At 43.8% G+C, this 15,807-nt stretch overlaps 1 protein-coding gene across 1 annotated transcript; it reads left to right on the top strand.

Moving 5' to 3' along the window:
- Positions 1 to 2,565: 2,565 nt before the first annotated feature.
- rorca (RAR-related orphan receptor C a) lies at positions 2,566 to 13,506 on the top strand. The gene is made up of 10 exons (XM_040040137.1): positions 2,566 to 2,872; positions 8,057 to 8,142; positions 8,242 to 8,383; positions 8,501 to 8,941; positions 9,048 to 9,169; positions 9,832 to 9,964; positions 10,296 to 10,403; positions 10,575 to 10,685; positions 11,429 to 11,541; positions 11,664 to 13,506. Exons 1-10 carry the CDS (start codon positions 2,866 to 2,868, stop codon positions 11,823 to 11,825), a joined length of 1,425 nt encoding a protein of 474 aa, XP_039896071.1. The 5' UTR covers positions 2,566 to 2,865; the 3' UTR covers positions 11,826 to 13,506.
- The last annotated feature ends 2,301 nt before the right edge of the window (positions 13,507 to 15,807 follow it).

Genomic DNA, 15,807 nt, shown 5'->3' on the forward strand with positions numbered 1-15,807 from the left:
AAAATAAAGCTAAATGTTCCTCCAGCGTTTCCCAGCACTGTATTCTTAAACAAGGACAATCAATACACTGTGGCTCTGCATTTAAGTTTAAATGTTTTGCTTTCCTTTTTGTTTCGAAGACGTGTGGGAGAAGTCGTACAACGAGAATAGCAAAGGCGCGCAGTGTACACAAACGTCCGACAAACAATGAGCACAAATATAAAGCATAGGTGGAGATGAGAGACTGATATGATTCAGGAGAAAAGTGTTCACTGTGGAAAAAGACAAGAGGAGACTCACCACGCATGCACAGCAGAAAAACCAGAGAAGGAGGGGCGTAAAAGCTCTGCGTTGCTCCACTAACCTACTTACCATAATCCCTCTCTTCTCCCTATTTCATAACTGTGCCTACGTTACATGATACACTCGTCATCTCGCCCACGCCTGCAAATCAGTTATTTTCATCAGAGCTGTTATTAATCGTTTTGGTGTGCTGTACGGTGCCGGGGTGTTTCTGCCGCGCTGTACACACACCTACTTCGACAAACACAAAAGGGAATCACAACAGGAATGAAAATGCATGTCATGCACAGAAGCACAGCTAAGTACACCCTACATCCCTCGCTTTCCCTCCTGATGTCTTTCTTTCTTTTATAACTACACTACACAAACACTGTGGTCAGTTCATTAGTCTGTATTTTATGGTTAAAAGATTTGCTCTCAGCTGCTTCCCAAGTCCAACATTTAGCCCGGATTTCCCCATATCAGGAAACGGAAAACAAAACAAAATGCAGCACAACAACCTGTGCTCACACTTAATTCCTCTACCCAGATTAGCGTTTGTTAATCCTGTGATGTAATTAAGCTCTCTTGCAATGTATCCAAGTAAAAGGTAAGCTGAGCACAATCTTCATGTATATAAACATATCCATGTATATATATATATGGGTGTTTAGTTTGCAAATGGAGTACCACATTCTTTCAGCTAGAACATACTAAAGTAAATGGAGTGTTGTTTGTGTGACTATTCTTACTAACTTCTGTATTTACACAAGAAGTGTTTACCATTTAACACATTTTCATTCGTAGAATTTATAACTATGCTAAAAACAGTTTTTTAGATGTCACAGCGTTGCAGTATATTTAAAGACAAAATGTTTTTCAGCCTATTATGGGTCACTTTAACAGCCATGAAGAATAAATAGATTTTCAATGTCACATGTCATCATCTCTGCTGTCAGGATCTTTACATCTCGCCTGTATGTAAGGTTTTTATGGAGGCCTAGCTTGTAGGTCCAATTTTAGGCTGGACAGACTTTGCCAGTTTGTTCTTAATGATGTGATGTGTGATCATTATTTTGTATTTTGGCTTTCATTAGTGGTTTTTAAAAATACAAATGATTTGGGGACACCAGCCTGGAGCAAAAGCAAAAACTTCTGTGAAAAAATAGTCCAATTTGGACTATTTTTTCACTTAATGCTTTCCATTGATGCTGAATTAAAGTAACACACAGTATGTGGGGGTTGGGGCTGAGGCTGCTCTGTCAGCCAGCGCTGCCTTCTTCATCAGGATGAGGAACTTCACAGACTGGAATATCATAAAGGAGACTTCACTACTAGCTGACTAGAAGACCAGCATTCCCCAAGCATCACATGAGGCAAGCTGGCTTCTGTGTGTCCAGCCTGGGCATTTCTGGTCCCCGTACATCTGTAGAGAGGCCTTGGTTTGCAATGCCAGCAGTACGTAAGAATGAGCTTCTTCTGAAGGGTATCTGCCCTCTCCCATAGAGGCAGGGTGAGGAGCTTGGTGGTCTGAGGTACCAGAGTAGAGCTGCTACTCCTCCACATCCAAAGGAGCCAGCTGAGGTCATATGGGAATCTAAATGGAAAGGGACTGGTTCTTATGCAACATGCCTCCTTCATAAAGGCACTTGGACTGGAACAAACGACCAACCTTCCAATTAGTGGATGACTGACTCTGCCTCCTGGGTTACAGCCATCTGACCAGGATCACCCCTGAACACCTCCCAGGAGAAGTGTTTGGGTCATGTCCTTCCAGGAAGAGGCCCCAGGACAGACCCAGGATTACATCGCTCCAGCATATCCTGCATGGATGGCTGGTTATGCTGCTTTACTTTAAATTACGACAGAAAACTATATTAAAAAATAAAATCCACAGTCAAAGGATGGCAAATAAGCTGACAAATAATGATGTGAATGACACAAAAAATTGTATTAAAGATTTTAATTTAGCTAGCTATATATAGCTATATATATATATATATATTTATATATGTGTGTGTGTGTGTCATTATTTATATACCTAATAAAGCTGTGATAATCAAGTTTTTGTGTTTTCTGCTCTCTGAGTGTTCTCACACTCAATGATGGGGGGTCTCGGGGGTCTCGGGGCCTCCCTGGCAGTCTGCGCGTGCCGCAGGTCTGCAGGAGGAGAGTAAACAGTTCCCACGCTGGTCTGCTGCCGGTCTGAAGTGACACACTGCCACACTTTCCCACGCACGCGAGAGCCTCCTTAAAGCGCGAGGGGGAGGGGGAGCGCGCGTCAGCTCTCTGGGCACGAGGCGGGCGGGCCGCGGGATGAGGATCATGTGTAGTCCACGCGCCGAAACTAGGTTAGAGCGAACCGCGCAGCAGAGAGGAGCAGAGCGCAGAGCAGGCCTGGAGTTTCCCGCAAACAGAACGCACATAGCGGAGGCGTGCTGTCACACACTTGCGGGTTACGGATCCATATGAGGAGTCGTTGTTGTGACGGTTTCCAGCGGCTCCGGTGTGGAGCGAGTAAGTGCGCGTTGCTGTCACAGTTCCTTGGCTTCATTTCTACGCGGACATTTATGACCCCAACAATCGGTTAGACCCACGGCAGACATGAGAGGTGAGGTTTCTTTTCTTACTGTGGAAAACGTGACTTTTGGGTGTATTTGCGTGTTTGTTCGTGCGCCGGCGGCCGCAGAAAGTTTCCGACTACGCGCAGCTGATCGGACGTGAAGTTACCAGCTGTCACTTCAAAGACTGCCAGGCTCGTTTGCACACTTTTGACACAAAGAGTGAAGAATATAATTTTAAAAAGAGGGTCGTGTTAAACATAGATTATGGCCGTGAGCGCGGATCCGAGCAGGGATTCGTGATTAGAGGAAATCTAATCGGCGAGCGGCTCCGGTTATGTAAGAGGCAGGGAGGAGGAGGAGGAGGAGGAGAGCGGAGTGATTCGTGGCTGCACAAAAACCTGCAGCCAGGATTGTTTACGTTATTTCCAGCGTCAGCTCTCAGTGATTATTAACCTTCCTACTGTTTATACTTACAGACACGCTTTAGAAGTAGTTTTACTGTTGACACGTTAGAGCTGCCTGCTGTGTGATACAGTTTACTAATAATAATAATAATAATGATAATGATAATAATATGGAGGTTGTTTGAGTTTCTCTTTTGTCCCGGTGTTTCCTGTAATTCATAAATCAGAGAGTTTTGTGTTTTCAGACTCGGTTTTTCTGTGAAACAGAGAGAGGAGGTGCTCCATTGACCTAGTTCTGTCATTGAGGATTACGGCGCGTGCGTGAGTGCGCGTGCGTGTACACCGATACCGTTGTCAGACTAATAAAACACAGTCGATCATTTCCTTCAGGGATGTTTTCATCGGATGGCAGCTGAGCTGGGGCAGCCTGCTGTCTTTAAAGCTTCAGTTTTCTTCAAAGTTGCAGATAAAATAATGGGACACAAACGCGTCTCCTCCTCTCATGTGCGTGTTGTGTTTGGAGTTGACTTTGCCCGTTTTAAATGGCTTTTGCGATGCTGGACCACCATGCACACCGCTGTGACAGGCAGGATATGGACACAGCAGGGTTACAAGACACAGCCACTCACAACACAAATGTAAGCTAGATCTTAAAGTGCACTTGAATTTGGCCTTTTCCAGAGTCGTGAGTGTAACTGAGTTTGAGGCGGGTGGGTGCAGAGAGTTTCATACTCGGTGCTGCTGCATTTGAGCTCAGTTACCCGCCCCCCAATCAAAGGCACGGTGGCAGTAAAGAGGGACGCCGTCTCTGCTGTCCAAGGACACTGCTGTGCTGAGCTCAGCATCAAAGCCACTATCTGTGGGCTGTGCAGCCTTGGGGAAGTTCACAGCAAGTTACTGTATGTGTCAAGGTGCCCTTTGTGTCTGACAACTGCATGCTAAGATTCCAGTCCTCTTATCTAAAGCTTTAACTCTTCGTGTAACCTGCAGGCTGCTGTGTGAGCACAGTGTGACAGCTCTGTGTGTGTTATGACTGCACTTCATTCTGCAGTCACTGTGTTAAAAATATCATTTTGTTCTCTTTAACATTTGTTTAGAGTAAAAAGTATCATAATCCATTATCATTTGATAGGTGTGCTAATACACGATAAGCATTTCTGTGAAAGCAGATAACAGACATGCGAACAGACGTAAAGAGATTTTAATTCAAGGTGACTGTGATTGTTTCTGCACAGTCCTGAATTTGTTCCTGCTGTTTGCAGCAGCGCCCACGATTACATGCTGGGAAGCGAATTCCTCAGTCCGTCTTTGCTTGTGTTGCAGAGGCCCACTTGGGTTTGAGCTTGGAGTAGCGCACACACACACACACACACAGCCAGCTGAATGCACTTTATCTTTTCTGATCAATGGTGCGGGATTACAGAGACCCGCTTTCTCGGCAGACGCAGCACTGTGCTCAGCATATAATTATTTAATACAAGGCAAACAAAAAAGTAGAATGAAGGCGTGCTAATATTTATATTAAGGCAATCACTTTAAATGTTTAATTGTTAGCAGTGTAATACAGCCAGTGTAAAAACGTGAAGAGAAACACCCTTTTGATTTGGCGAGGCTGACGTGTGCAGACAGGCTTGTGTACGGCACATTGTGTATATGCACTGACGTGGCTGGCTTCCAGTGATAGGCTGGTTATACTTCAAGCCAGATGTGTCTCATTGCATTTGTCTGAAAATCTGAGATAATTAGAAGAAAAAATGTACTGTGGGAGTGTGACATCCTCTGTGTGCAATAAAATGTTTCATTTCACCGCAGATCAATCTATTACGCTTGCAGCACATTTTTAAAATGTTCGGGGTTAGTGTCAGGCCACGCTGGGCTATCTGTGCTCCATAGGTAGGTCAGTGGGAGGAGAAGAAGAGAAAAGGCAATCATTACTCCTCACCTACCGAAGCTGTACAGAAAACAGGTGGCCACTGGGGCCCTCAATGGGAAACCTGTAGAAAGTGGGTAATTGAATAACCTGGCTGCAGCAAGCTCTTCAATGGCAACCAGTCCTCATGCTATGTTGCACAAAACCATATGCCGTGCTATACCACGCATGCCCCGGATACCCGTTCGATTATGGGTTAAGTGTACAATATGTCAGGTAAATGTAAAGTCTAGGGCAAATAGGACCTTGGACGGTATTTGATTAGCTGGGATAAGAGGGCAAAGTCTGCCTCGCTCACTGTTTACAGCGCTGACAAAGAAAGAAGTGTTGAGTAACTGGCACACAAGGGACTTTTACATGAAAACCTCTTTGAATCGGAAGGTTTCAAAGGCCGTAAACCTGATGGAAGAATAATTTTTTTTGAATTGGAGGTTCCAAAAGGTAGCACAGCCACAGGTAGCACAGCCTGTGAGGTAAAAGTTTACATATTTGAGCTCGATCAAGCTTCAGTTATACAGCTGGTGTCAGTTAGTACTGAAGCCACTGATCACTGAGCTAATATTAGGTTCTAATTTGATTGTGTCTAAAAACACACAGATTTCTGGGCTTAAACATACAATCTGGCATTGAAACAAAGAGGAGTTTCTTTGTTTGGTCCTGGAACAAAAATGAATGCTCAGAAATAAACAGGGCGAGAATAAAGACGCTCTTGTTCAGACCCGTCCTGCACAGCAACATGTTTACGAATCACAGCAGCGTGTGTTAGCCTTTAGGGCTCGGCATGATTAATCTACAGGCTGGTATTTACACAAAATCAAGTGTACTTATGTGCAGCATTTTAGTTTATGCAACATTTATTGGTTTATTTGGCAAAGAGCCCCTGAGAGCAGGGGAAATCTCTGCACAGCCACTCTGCACCAGGGTAAAAATAGATTTATGGCCAAGCTCAAAGTCAGATGTGATTTCACTCAAACACCTGACATGCTGTAACAAGTTAAGACCTACTATTTGCTGCATCTGCCTGCGTTTTACTGTACGACATGCTGCTGGAAATAAGTTGGATATTTGTGTCTTCAGTCTAGTCTCCTTCTATAATCAAATGTTACACCCTTGTCTTTCTAAACCAGAAGCAGGAATCCACCCCGCCTGTACTTAAAGACCGAGTCAGGTCTGATTCCACCTTAAAACCTGCCAGAAGCAGGATTGTGTTCCTTGCAGGCTGCCAGCGCAGGCGCCTCCCCTCCACTGAATGGGAAACTGTGTCAGTGGAGCAGCTCCTGTTTGCTGAGCTTGGCTGTGCCGCTCAGCTGACTGGCAGGTGAGGCTGCGACTCACAGGCCTGACTTCTCCCTCGAAAGCCAATAGGAGCGCAGGAGGGTGTGGGACTTTCGTCACACTGTTGCCGGGACAACCACCTTTGAATGAGTTAGTTCGTGGAATGCAGCCAGATGCAGTTATATAACAGGCTGAAGGGCGGGGTAAGGCTCTGAGGGGGGAGCGATAAAGGGAGCAGTGGAGAATGGGACTTTTTTTTTTCCATTGCCTTTTATTTATTTATATCCCACACTTACGTTTCAGTGTCTAGCTCATTCTAGATAAACCAGATCCTTAAAGATATGTCACCTGTGCTGCACACAAAACTTCTCTATAAGGCAAAAATAAGGGGAAATTAATGAGGCAATAAGTCAAGATTTGCAGGATGTCAGTCACCGATCCGTCTAATTTAGCCTCGGTGTGTGACGCAGGTCTCTCCCCACGCAGAGTGACTCATGAAATTTATTGGTTGTGAGTGGTTTAAATCAGCCCCTTCAGAAAACAGCAATTTTCTCAAAAGCTCTGAAGACCAGTTAAATCCTTTTGTGTGATTTACCGGTTACCTAATGCCCCTTGTGACCCAGCAAAAGTGGTTTAGTGGATTGTTTGGTGCGGCTGAGAGCCCTAGAAAAATGAGATTTTGCACACAGCATACACGGCGACAGTCAGCGTGGCAGTAATAGCTGCTGTTTACCCGCTAACATTGTGTTCAACCTGGAGGAAAAGCTACAGAGCAAGAAAGAGCTGTGAAACTTTATAACCCAGGGCCTCAGCTAATGCAATTGACCTGCTATTCTGGGCTCAAAGGAGGCCCGGCTACTTAGATAAACAACATAATGAAAAGAACAGCCTGTTCCTCGGTAAGAAGGCTCAGGCTTTCAGTGAACTCCACGGGTGTACTGTGTACGTTTCTTTTGTGTTCCTTCTCCTCCTAACATAATCACAAATGTGTCTCATCTTCATCCGCTGCATTTCAAATATCGTGCCGCAAAGATGATGCAATGCCAGTTTCTGTGAGGAAAAGTGCACCAAAACGTCTCCTATGCACGGCCGCCACTCGATCTCAAAAAGCTGAGCGTTATGTCAGCCTGGAGTAAAGGCCTGACAATACCTGCATTCAGCATAACTGCCCTAAAAAGCAGACTCTGTTCTGGGTTTTCTGCAGAGGATTGAATCCGCTTTCATTTTCACTGAAACTTACTGATATTTTTATTATAAATGTGACCAATTTGATTTTGCCAGTAAAATCATAAAGAAAAAAAAAATGTTTCTGACAGTTAAAAGCAGATATAAATAATTGATCAACTCTTGTTTGAATAAAAGGTCCAAAAACTATTGAGAAACGCCGCGAGCAGAGCAACGGGTTTGCTGAAAACAGGTTAATGTTTCAGGCGTTGCCCACACTGAGAGATTTTAACGATGAACGAGTGATGGATTACGTCCTTTTTATGTTTTGTCTTTTATGTGTACTCTGTATAAATTGTATCATCTTTCTGTTATTGTCATATTTGTTCTGATGAATCTGTACCTGTGAATGTGGATTTCATAGTTTCTCGTTTTTCTGCACTCGTCTCTCTCTGCAGCTCAAATAGAAGTGATTCCCTGTAAAATCTGTGGGGACAAATCATCAGGGATTCACTATGGTGTCATCACCTGTGAAGGCTGCAAGGTGAGCAGCATTCATGGTTTAAAAACAGGAAGAGCTGATCTTTAGAAAGTGTCGATGCGTTTTGTCAGATGCGTTCATCACGTCTGCTTTTGTTTGCAGGGTTTCTTTCGGCGCAGCCAGCAGAACAATGCCATGTACTCGTGCTCGCGACAGAGGAACTGCCTAATCGACCGGACCAACCGTAACCGCTGTCAACACTGCAGGCTGCAGAAGTGTCTCGCTCTCGGCATGAGCCGCGATGGTGAGTTCGCTTACAAGATCTGTATTTAATCAACTCCAGTTTTCGCCCATCACAGTGGTGAGACGCTAACGCTTGTTTTACCGAGACCTTTGAATGTTTCGTTTTTCCCCGCCGCAGCTGTAAAGTTCGGTCGAATGTCCAAAAAGCAGCGTGACAGCCTGTACGCAGAGGTCCAGAAGCACCAGCAGTCCCAGGAGTGCGGAGGGATCGGTTCCCGCGAGGAGAAGAGCGACACGGCTGACCATGGCCGTACCTACAGGAGAGGCTCCAGCGCCACGCTCAGCGATCTGGACGACATCACGACGCTGCCGGAGGGGCTGCTTTTTGACCTGCCGCTGACCCCGGAGGATGGCGGAGGAGACTACTGTAACCTGGATATGATGGGAGGAAGTGCAGGCAGCGGCTCCTCCTCGCAGAGCTCCCCAGAGCAGACCAGCTTGGACTTTGGTGACGGAAACCACAGCATCAAGCATGAGTACCAGCTGCTGCATGACTCTGGACTCTTCTCACACGCCATCTTCAACCCGCTGCCTGACGGCTGCTCCCTGCTCGAGATAGGTCAGCATCAAACCCTCTAATAAGACGTTCATGAATATTAGAAACCTCTCGAATGCTCTTGCAAATCTAAAAACAGAAACTAAAGTAAGACTTTCTTTTGGTTCAGAGCGCGTTGCCCAGAATGTGGTCAAGTCCCACATCGAGACGAACCAGTACACCTCGGAGGAGCTCAAGAGAATGGCGTGGACCTTGTACAGCCCAGAAGAGACCCGCTCATACCAGACCAAGGTAAACTTTAGACAGATTATTGCTGACAAATTTGCTGCTGACCTAAACGAGTGCAGAGTCATTTTTGAGGTTTTTTTGTTGCTGCTGCGAGTCCAACTGTAAACTTGCAGAAGTTGGTGAAACTGTAAAACAGAGTAACACAACACAGCCGGTATCGTGCGCACCACTTCAGCCGCCGTTGTGCGTTTACATTGTTTTCCCTGGAAATCAGTCACACGGCCTCCGTGCAAATTGTGAAAGTCAGCGAGCGACTGTTTGTTGAGAAACAGTGAGACTTTATGACTTTATAATTAGCTAATCTGACACAGTGGGACAAAAATGATGTGCAGCGTGATTCCAGCTTGTTAATCCTACTCTGTAAACTCACACTGTCCTTTACAAGGTTATCAAAGGAATGCTTTCAGTTTTTACAAAGCGCAGAAATCAGAGGTACGACTAGTTGGAATGTTCCTTTCTTCGTTGTCGCTTTAATCTGAACATTCGTACAGGAAGGCCACAGATGGACGCCGCAGATTCACACGAAATGCGTGAAATACTTTAAACCACACTGTAGGACCGAACCCCCCCCCCCCAAAAAACTGTAACCATGCCAAACAACTTGTTTAATGTCTCATGTGTTGCTTTAATCCGATGGCCTTCCTGTGTTTGTCTTTCTCTTGCAGTCAGCTGAGGCGATTTGGCAACAGTGCGCCGTTCACATCACCAATGCAATCCAGTATGTGGTGGAGTTTGCTAAGCGCATCTCTGGCTTCATGGACCTCTGTCAGAATGATCAGATTATCCTCCTCAAAGCAGGTCAGTACGTGACACACACAAACACAAACACTTTATTTTAGCTGTCTCAGATCAGAACATCGCAGCTCAAAGTGGTCCCATTGCATTTTAAATCAATATAATTTATGTGTAGTTTTGTGTAAATCTAAATCTTCGCCTTTGTGTACTGTTGTAGTAGAGCATCTTTACTGGAAATGTTGTTGTTGTTGTTATTAATGTGTCAGTCACATGTGGGGTTATTTGAAAAATGAAATAAACCGAACATGTGTCTGTGGTAACTGGTTTTATCGTGTTCGATCTCTGCTCAGTATGAATGTGTTTATCCTGAATGGCTTTATGTTTGTGTCAACAGGCTGCATGGACGTCCTGCTCATCCGCATGTGTCGGGCCTACAACCCCATCAATAATACAATGCTCTTTGATGGAAAATTCTCCACTCCTCAGCTTTTCAAAGCTCTTGGTGAGTCCACACGTTTACGGTCTCTTCCTGGCTTGCTAGTTTTCTCTCCAAACAACTTTTATGAAGGGAAGAGCGGAGGATTTTAGGTCATTTTTAAATTGTTTACCGTTCTCATCACAGCCACTAGATTTTTGTTCTGATGCCATTTTTTTTTCCTCTCTGTCCCCGAAGGCTGTGACGACCTTGTGAATGCGGTGTTTGACTTGGCTAAAAGCCTGAGCCGTATACAGATGTCTGACGAGGAGATTGCTCTTTTCAGTGCTGCTGTGCTGCTCTCGCCAGGTGAGATGACAGGAAATCACCCACTCACACATGCTAAACTGGTGTAACTGATATTCGGTGCGTCCGAGTACCACCTTGATGCTCTGGTTTTGTTTTTCTAATGCACGTAGAAGGGTCAGTACAGGTTTTCTGCCTGGGATCTGTAAACTTATAAACCTTTTTGCTGGGGGTTGATTGCTTGATTGATTGAAGCTTCCCTGTTTTTTTTTTTAACCTTAAAAATGAATGAACCTGTCCGGATGTCCTACAAATGTAGCATAAGAACTGTGTCTGCATGCTGGGTTTGAACAGGTTTCAATGCAGTTCAAATTTACCTCACAGTACTAGCACTCACAAGATATTTATAAACCCCATAATTTGCTAAATGTTCTGGCACAAGCTGAAAACTACTGTTGGCCTTTTACCAAAGCATACTATTGATGAATGAATGATTCATCTTCACCCCTACCTTGCAGCCCGCCTACATCATCATTGTATCATAGTATAAAAGTGGAACTGAAACCATGGCGACTGTGGTTAAATTGCGGATGTTTAACAGTCAATAAAAGCTCACGTTTTGGAAAAAGGTGTGCAGTCCTGTAAAACACAGATATATATATATATATATATAACTTTTTTTTATAGCAAAACAATATAAAACTACTTGTAAAAAGCTTCATGTTTTGTTTATATGTAGTTACACATTTAAAACTTACTGGGTTCAGATCCAAACAATGACCCGATGTGACTGCCTTCTCTTTCAGACCGACCCTGGCTGACGGATGTTCAGAAGATCCAGAAGTTGCAGGAGAAGGTTTACGTGGCTCTGCAGCGCTGCTTACAGCGACAGGCAGCATCAGAGGAGAAACTGGCTAAGGTACAAACCCTGCTGCAGCTCCTGTATCACCATTATTTTGGTTAAAACACCCTAATATTTTAACATTTACTGGAAGTTGTGTCCACTTTAAATCCTTAATCTTTTCTACATTTCTCTTCTAGATGGTGTCTAAGCTTCCCACGATGAGGTCCATTTGCAACCTTCACATTGACAAACTGGAGTTTTTCCGTCTGGTTCACCCAGAGACGGCGTATACGTTCCCTCCTCTGTATAGGGAGGTTTTTGGCAGTGAACTCACCTTCCCAGACTCCACAGAGGGCTAGGGCTATTTAGCTAAGTGCTGTGAGTCATATAGTGACACTGAGGTGCAGGGAGAGGAAGATTCAAATGTGGCAACCAGCTGAAGGAACACCAGCCAGCAGCTCAATGACAATCCTGCATGCTACGCTTTAGCGCACACTCCTCTCACCTCTGGCTCTCACTGATCTGCGAGCCAGTCCTTTAAACCTAACACGACAGGAAGTGCTGCTGGATAATCCATGCACTTTACCTCCTTTTAGGGAGTTAAAGGAACTATTCAAAAGTAGCCTACGCTCTTTGTATTCTCAAAATTATTTTTCTATAAGACCTTAAACCTCTCGTTAGGTTGAGTTCTTTTCTAATAAATTGGACTCTCGCCGCTCTCACAGTTCCTGTAAGCTATTGTTGAATGTACCCCCCGTTCCCTGAACCATTCAGCACAGCCCTGCGCTTGATATAGAATGTACATACCTAAAATCCTCACCTACTTTGTGGAGATTTGCAGTAACGATGCCTGTTTCCATCGTCAGTCTAGAAACTGTTAATTGTTTCTTTAAGTATTTTTGGTAGCACCCATATTTTTTCAGTTTTCTAACATATGAACAAACTGTTTAAAGGGACCATGATCAAACTCTCGAGCAGACAGAGTTTTTAAACTGTGTGGGTCATGGGCGAACATTTAGCGTTTCTGTTGCCAAGCACTTGGAAAGTCTTGCACACGGAGCACAAAACTTAGCGTTTACGCTGAAAATGTCGTAGGTATTTTTATGAGCACACCCTCAGACACTGACGTAAGTGATCTCTCTATTTTTTTTTTTTTTAAATCTAATCAGTGACCTCAGTCCTATTACCTTTTCCCTTTGCGAATGCCACTTAGAGAGAGACGCACACAGAGCTATTGTGGGTCTTTCGGAGAGAGACAGGCTGTTGCTGAGATGTAAAAATGTAAACTAGCACTTACGAGTCCTCCTTAGAATCAAACAATGACCTCTGGGCACGAGATGTTACGGGTTCGCGCTCATGCTAAACCAGTGAGAAACACTAAATAAACCCTCCCGCTGCCCAGAGTCCAGCCCCCGAGAGGTTATCGTGCCCCCCGGAGGATCCCCTCCTTACCGTCGCCACCCGCAGGTTCAAAAGACTCGGGATTAAAGAAAGCTCTTGAATGTGACAGTTAGTGTGGTTGGAGGAGGAGATAGGTGGATGGTGGTGTTAGAAGATTTCCTTTCTGCTCAGGTCCTCGCCGCTGTGGGGTCGGGCAGGTGTTCTGATCAGAGAATTCACCCTTCTGTTTCTTGTTCTCCACTCCTTTACTACCTCACCCTTTTCAAACACTACATGGCACAGCAAAGGGTTGACAGAGCCATCAGCTACCCCCCTGAGTAATTATTTCTGCTTCGTATTAGAAATCAGCAATTAGTGCTAAAATCTGAACACCAGTGCTAACTGTTTCAAAATGTACTGTGTTTTTGCTTAAAACTGGACAGGAAATGAGTGCAAATGACCTGCTGGATGTGCTTGCCCTGAGGACATCCTCTCCGATTGTCAGAGCAACTCATGCCCTTAGGTCCAGGAAGCCCGGGATAGATACAGATCTATCTTGAATCCTGGAGACGCACTCTGCAGACAGAGGGCGCGTCTTCATAGCTGGGGAATGTATTGGACTTGTGTAGAAACAAAGGAGCATCCATTCTGCCAATATCCTAAAAAGGCTGTGAAGAAATTGTAATTCTAAGTTCTATTTCGAGCATTTTTTTAAGACAATCACGCGACAGATGTTGGATGTCTGCTTTTGTGTAAAAATGTAAGCCAGGTTTGCTCTGCACTGCTGGGACAGTGCTCTTCACCATACACTATATTTTGTCAGCTAGTATGAAGGGGGTGTTACTGTTGTCTTGGTACTTAAGACAGAGGCATTGTGGGATTGTGCAATGTTGTCTTTCCCATCGTTCTCAGTACATTGAGCTGTTTTTTTGCCGTGTACTATAGCTAATATTTTCATAAGCACTTTGACTAAGTTGACCTTGCGGCACAGCAAGTAACGCTATTTATAATGTAATGTACCAAATACACAGCCACCTTCTTTTCAGATCGGCTGAAAATGGCCGAACGGCATTTAGAGATTGTAACAAAGTGCAATACTTTGTGCGTCGAGCCTGAAAACGCTAGACGCGCTAACTTCATAAGATTGAGTATATTTTGTGAGGTTGCAGGCCTAAAGTCTGTCCGGGGGGCAGTAGTTACGCTCTGCACTCGCATTTCTGTTTAGAGTCACTCAGGGAGATAGCTGGGCTCTCTGTCCTACAGTGTCTGCAGTCAGTCTAGCTAGCAAGACACCTTGCACCAACATAGAAGACCTTTAAACCTTGATCACTGTGTACAGTACATGTTCTTGTGAATGTTTGATTACAGAAGTATCAAAGATTTTACCCCTGTCTAATATCATTATTGCAAAATGTTTTTTTGAGTTGTAGATTAAATAGGATATATATAAATATATATATCTACATATAAATATAAAAGATGGATTATAATCTCGGATTCTTGTGTTGGTTTTGTTGTGATCTTTCATTTCTAAATTTTTATCCTTTTATGTGCTTGTTTCTCATCGGTTTAGTGTCCTTTTGTCTTGGAGAGATGTAATTCTATTTTTTTTAAAGAGCGTTTTTAAACATGTCGCCCTAAACTTTCTCTTTGTCATGATCCTTCTGTTTATATTTTCACTCTATTTTAAGATTATAACTATGAAATCAATATAGATTTTAATATGGAATAATTTATGACATGTCATGAATATAAAGCCCTTTAGGGTTTAACACAGTGAAGTGTTATTGCACAATGGTGATACTATATGTGGATTTAAGAATGTAATAAAAGTGTTTTTGCAATTAAAAAGAAAGTTTGTTGTGATTCTGTGTTTTGGTGACAAGCTGCTGGTAAGAAAATTGCTTCTTTGTTAGGTTTTTGGTTGGGTTGGTTGTTGGGTGGCTTAACAAACTAAACATTCTTCTGACAAAGGTTCAGGTCCAAGGACTGGGCTCAAAGTAGCTGATGTGGAAAGAGAAGCTTTGAAAGCCGTGCAGGGGGCTGGAGAACTACAGCTGAAGACCAGTTTAAAAACTTTTAAAAAAGAAAGTCAACCTCCTTAGAAGCAAAATAGAAAGCAAAGTGCAATAATGTTTAAGAGGCATCTCCTCAGCTGTGTTTCATGAGCTGGAAGATGTTTACACTGTTCTGTATTTTGTAGAGTAGGTGATGGAAAAATGTGCACCACAAACAAAGAACTGATATAATACAGAGCTTTACATAATGACCCAGGGTTTAATGTAGGCTGTAGGTCAAAGGGCACGACCAACGCACCAAACGTGCAGCAGAGAAATCAGTGACAATTCCAACTTTCCAGTTATCCATGTTTAGATTTTGTCACGTCTTAATTCCTGTAACTCTCTGTCAGTCAACCCTGTCCCGCCTGCAACTTGTCCGAAATGCAGCTATAAGGCTCCTGACGGTTACCAGAGAGAGCATTACTCGGATACTTGCATCTTTACATTGGCTGCCAGTTAAGTACAGAGTCGATTTCAAGGTTCTGTTATTTGTTTTTAAAGCTCTCCAACGCTTGGCTCCGGGTTACATTTCAGATCTCTTAGCCCGCATTAACGACTCAAACTCTGCGGCCTTCCGGTCAGATGATTTTACTGGTCCCACGCTCCCAAATAAAATCTAAAGGTGACAGTTTCTTCGCCGCCGCTCCCCCGAGACTCTGGAACAGACTTGCCTCCTATTTGGAAATCTTTAAATCAAACCTCCTTATTTTCACAGGCTTCAGATCACTTTGAAATCGGCTGCTGGTCTATTCTGTCTTTGATGGATGATGGATGCATGTGTATATGTATATATGTATTCATGTCCATGTGTGGTCCTGTGTGTGTGTATATGTATGTGCACATATATGCATGTATAGATGTTGTAAAAAAAAATTTTTTTTTAATCTCATTTATTTTAATT

This window comes from Simochromis diagramma, unplaced genomic scaffold (genome assembly GCF_900408965.1).
Source record: "Simochromis diagramma unplaced genomic scaffold, fSimDia1.1 OVJJ01000026.1, whole genome shotgun sequence".
Lineage (NCBI taxonomy): Eukaryota > Metazoa > Chordata > Actinopteri > Cichliformes > Cichlidae > Simochromis > Simochromis diagramma.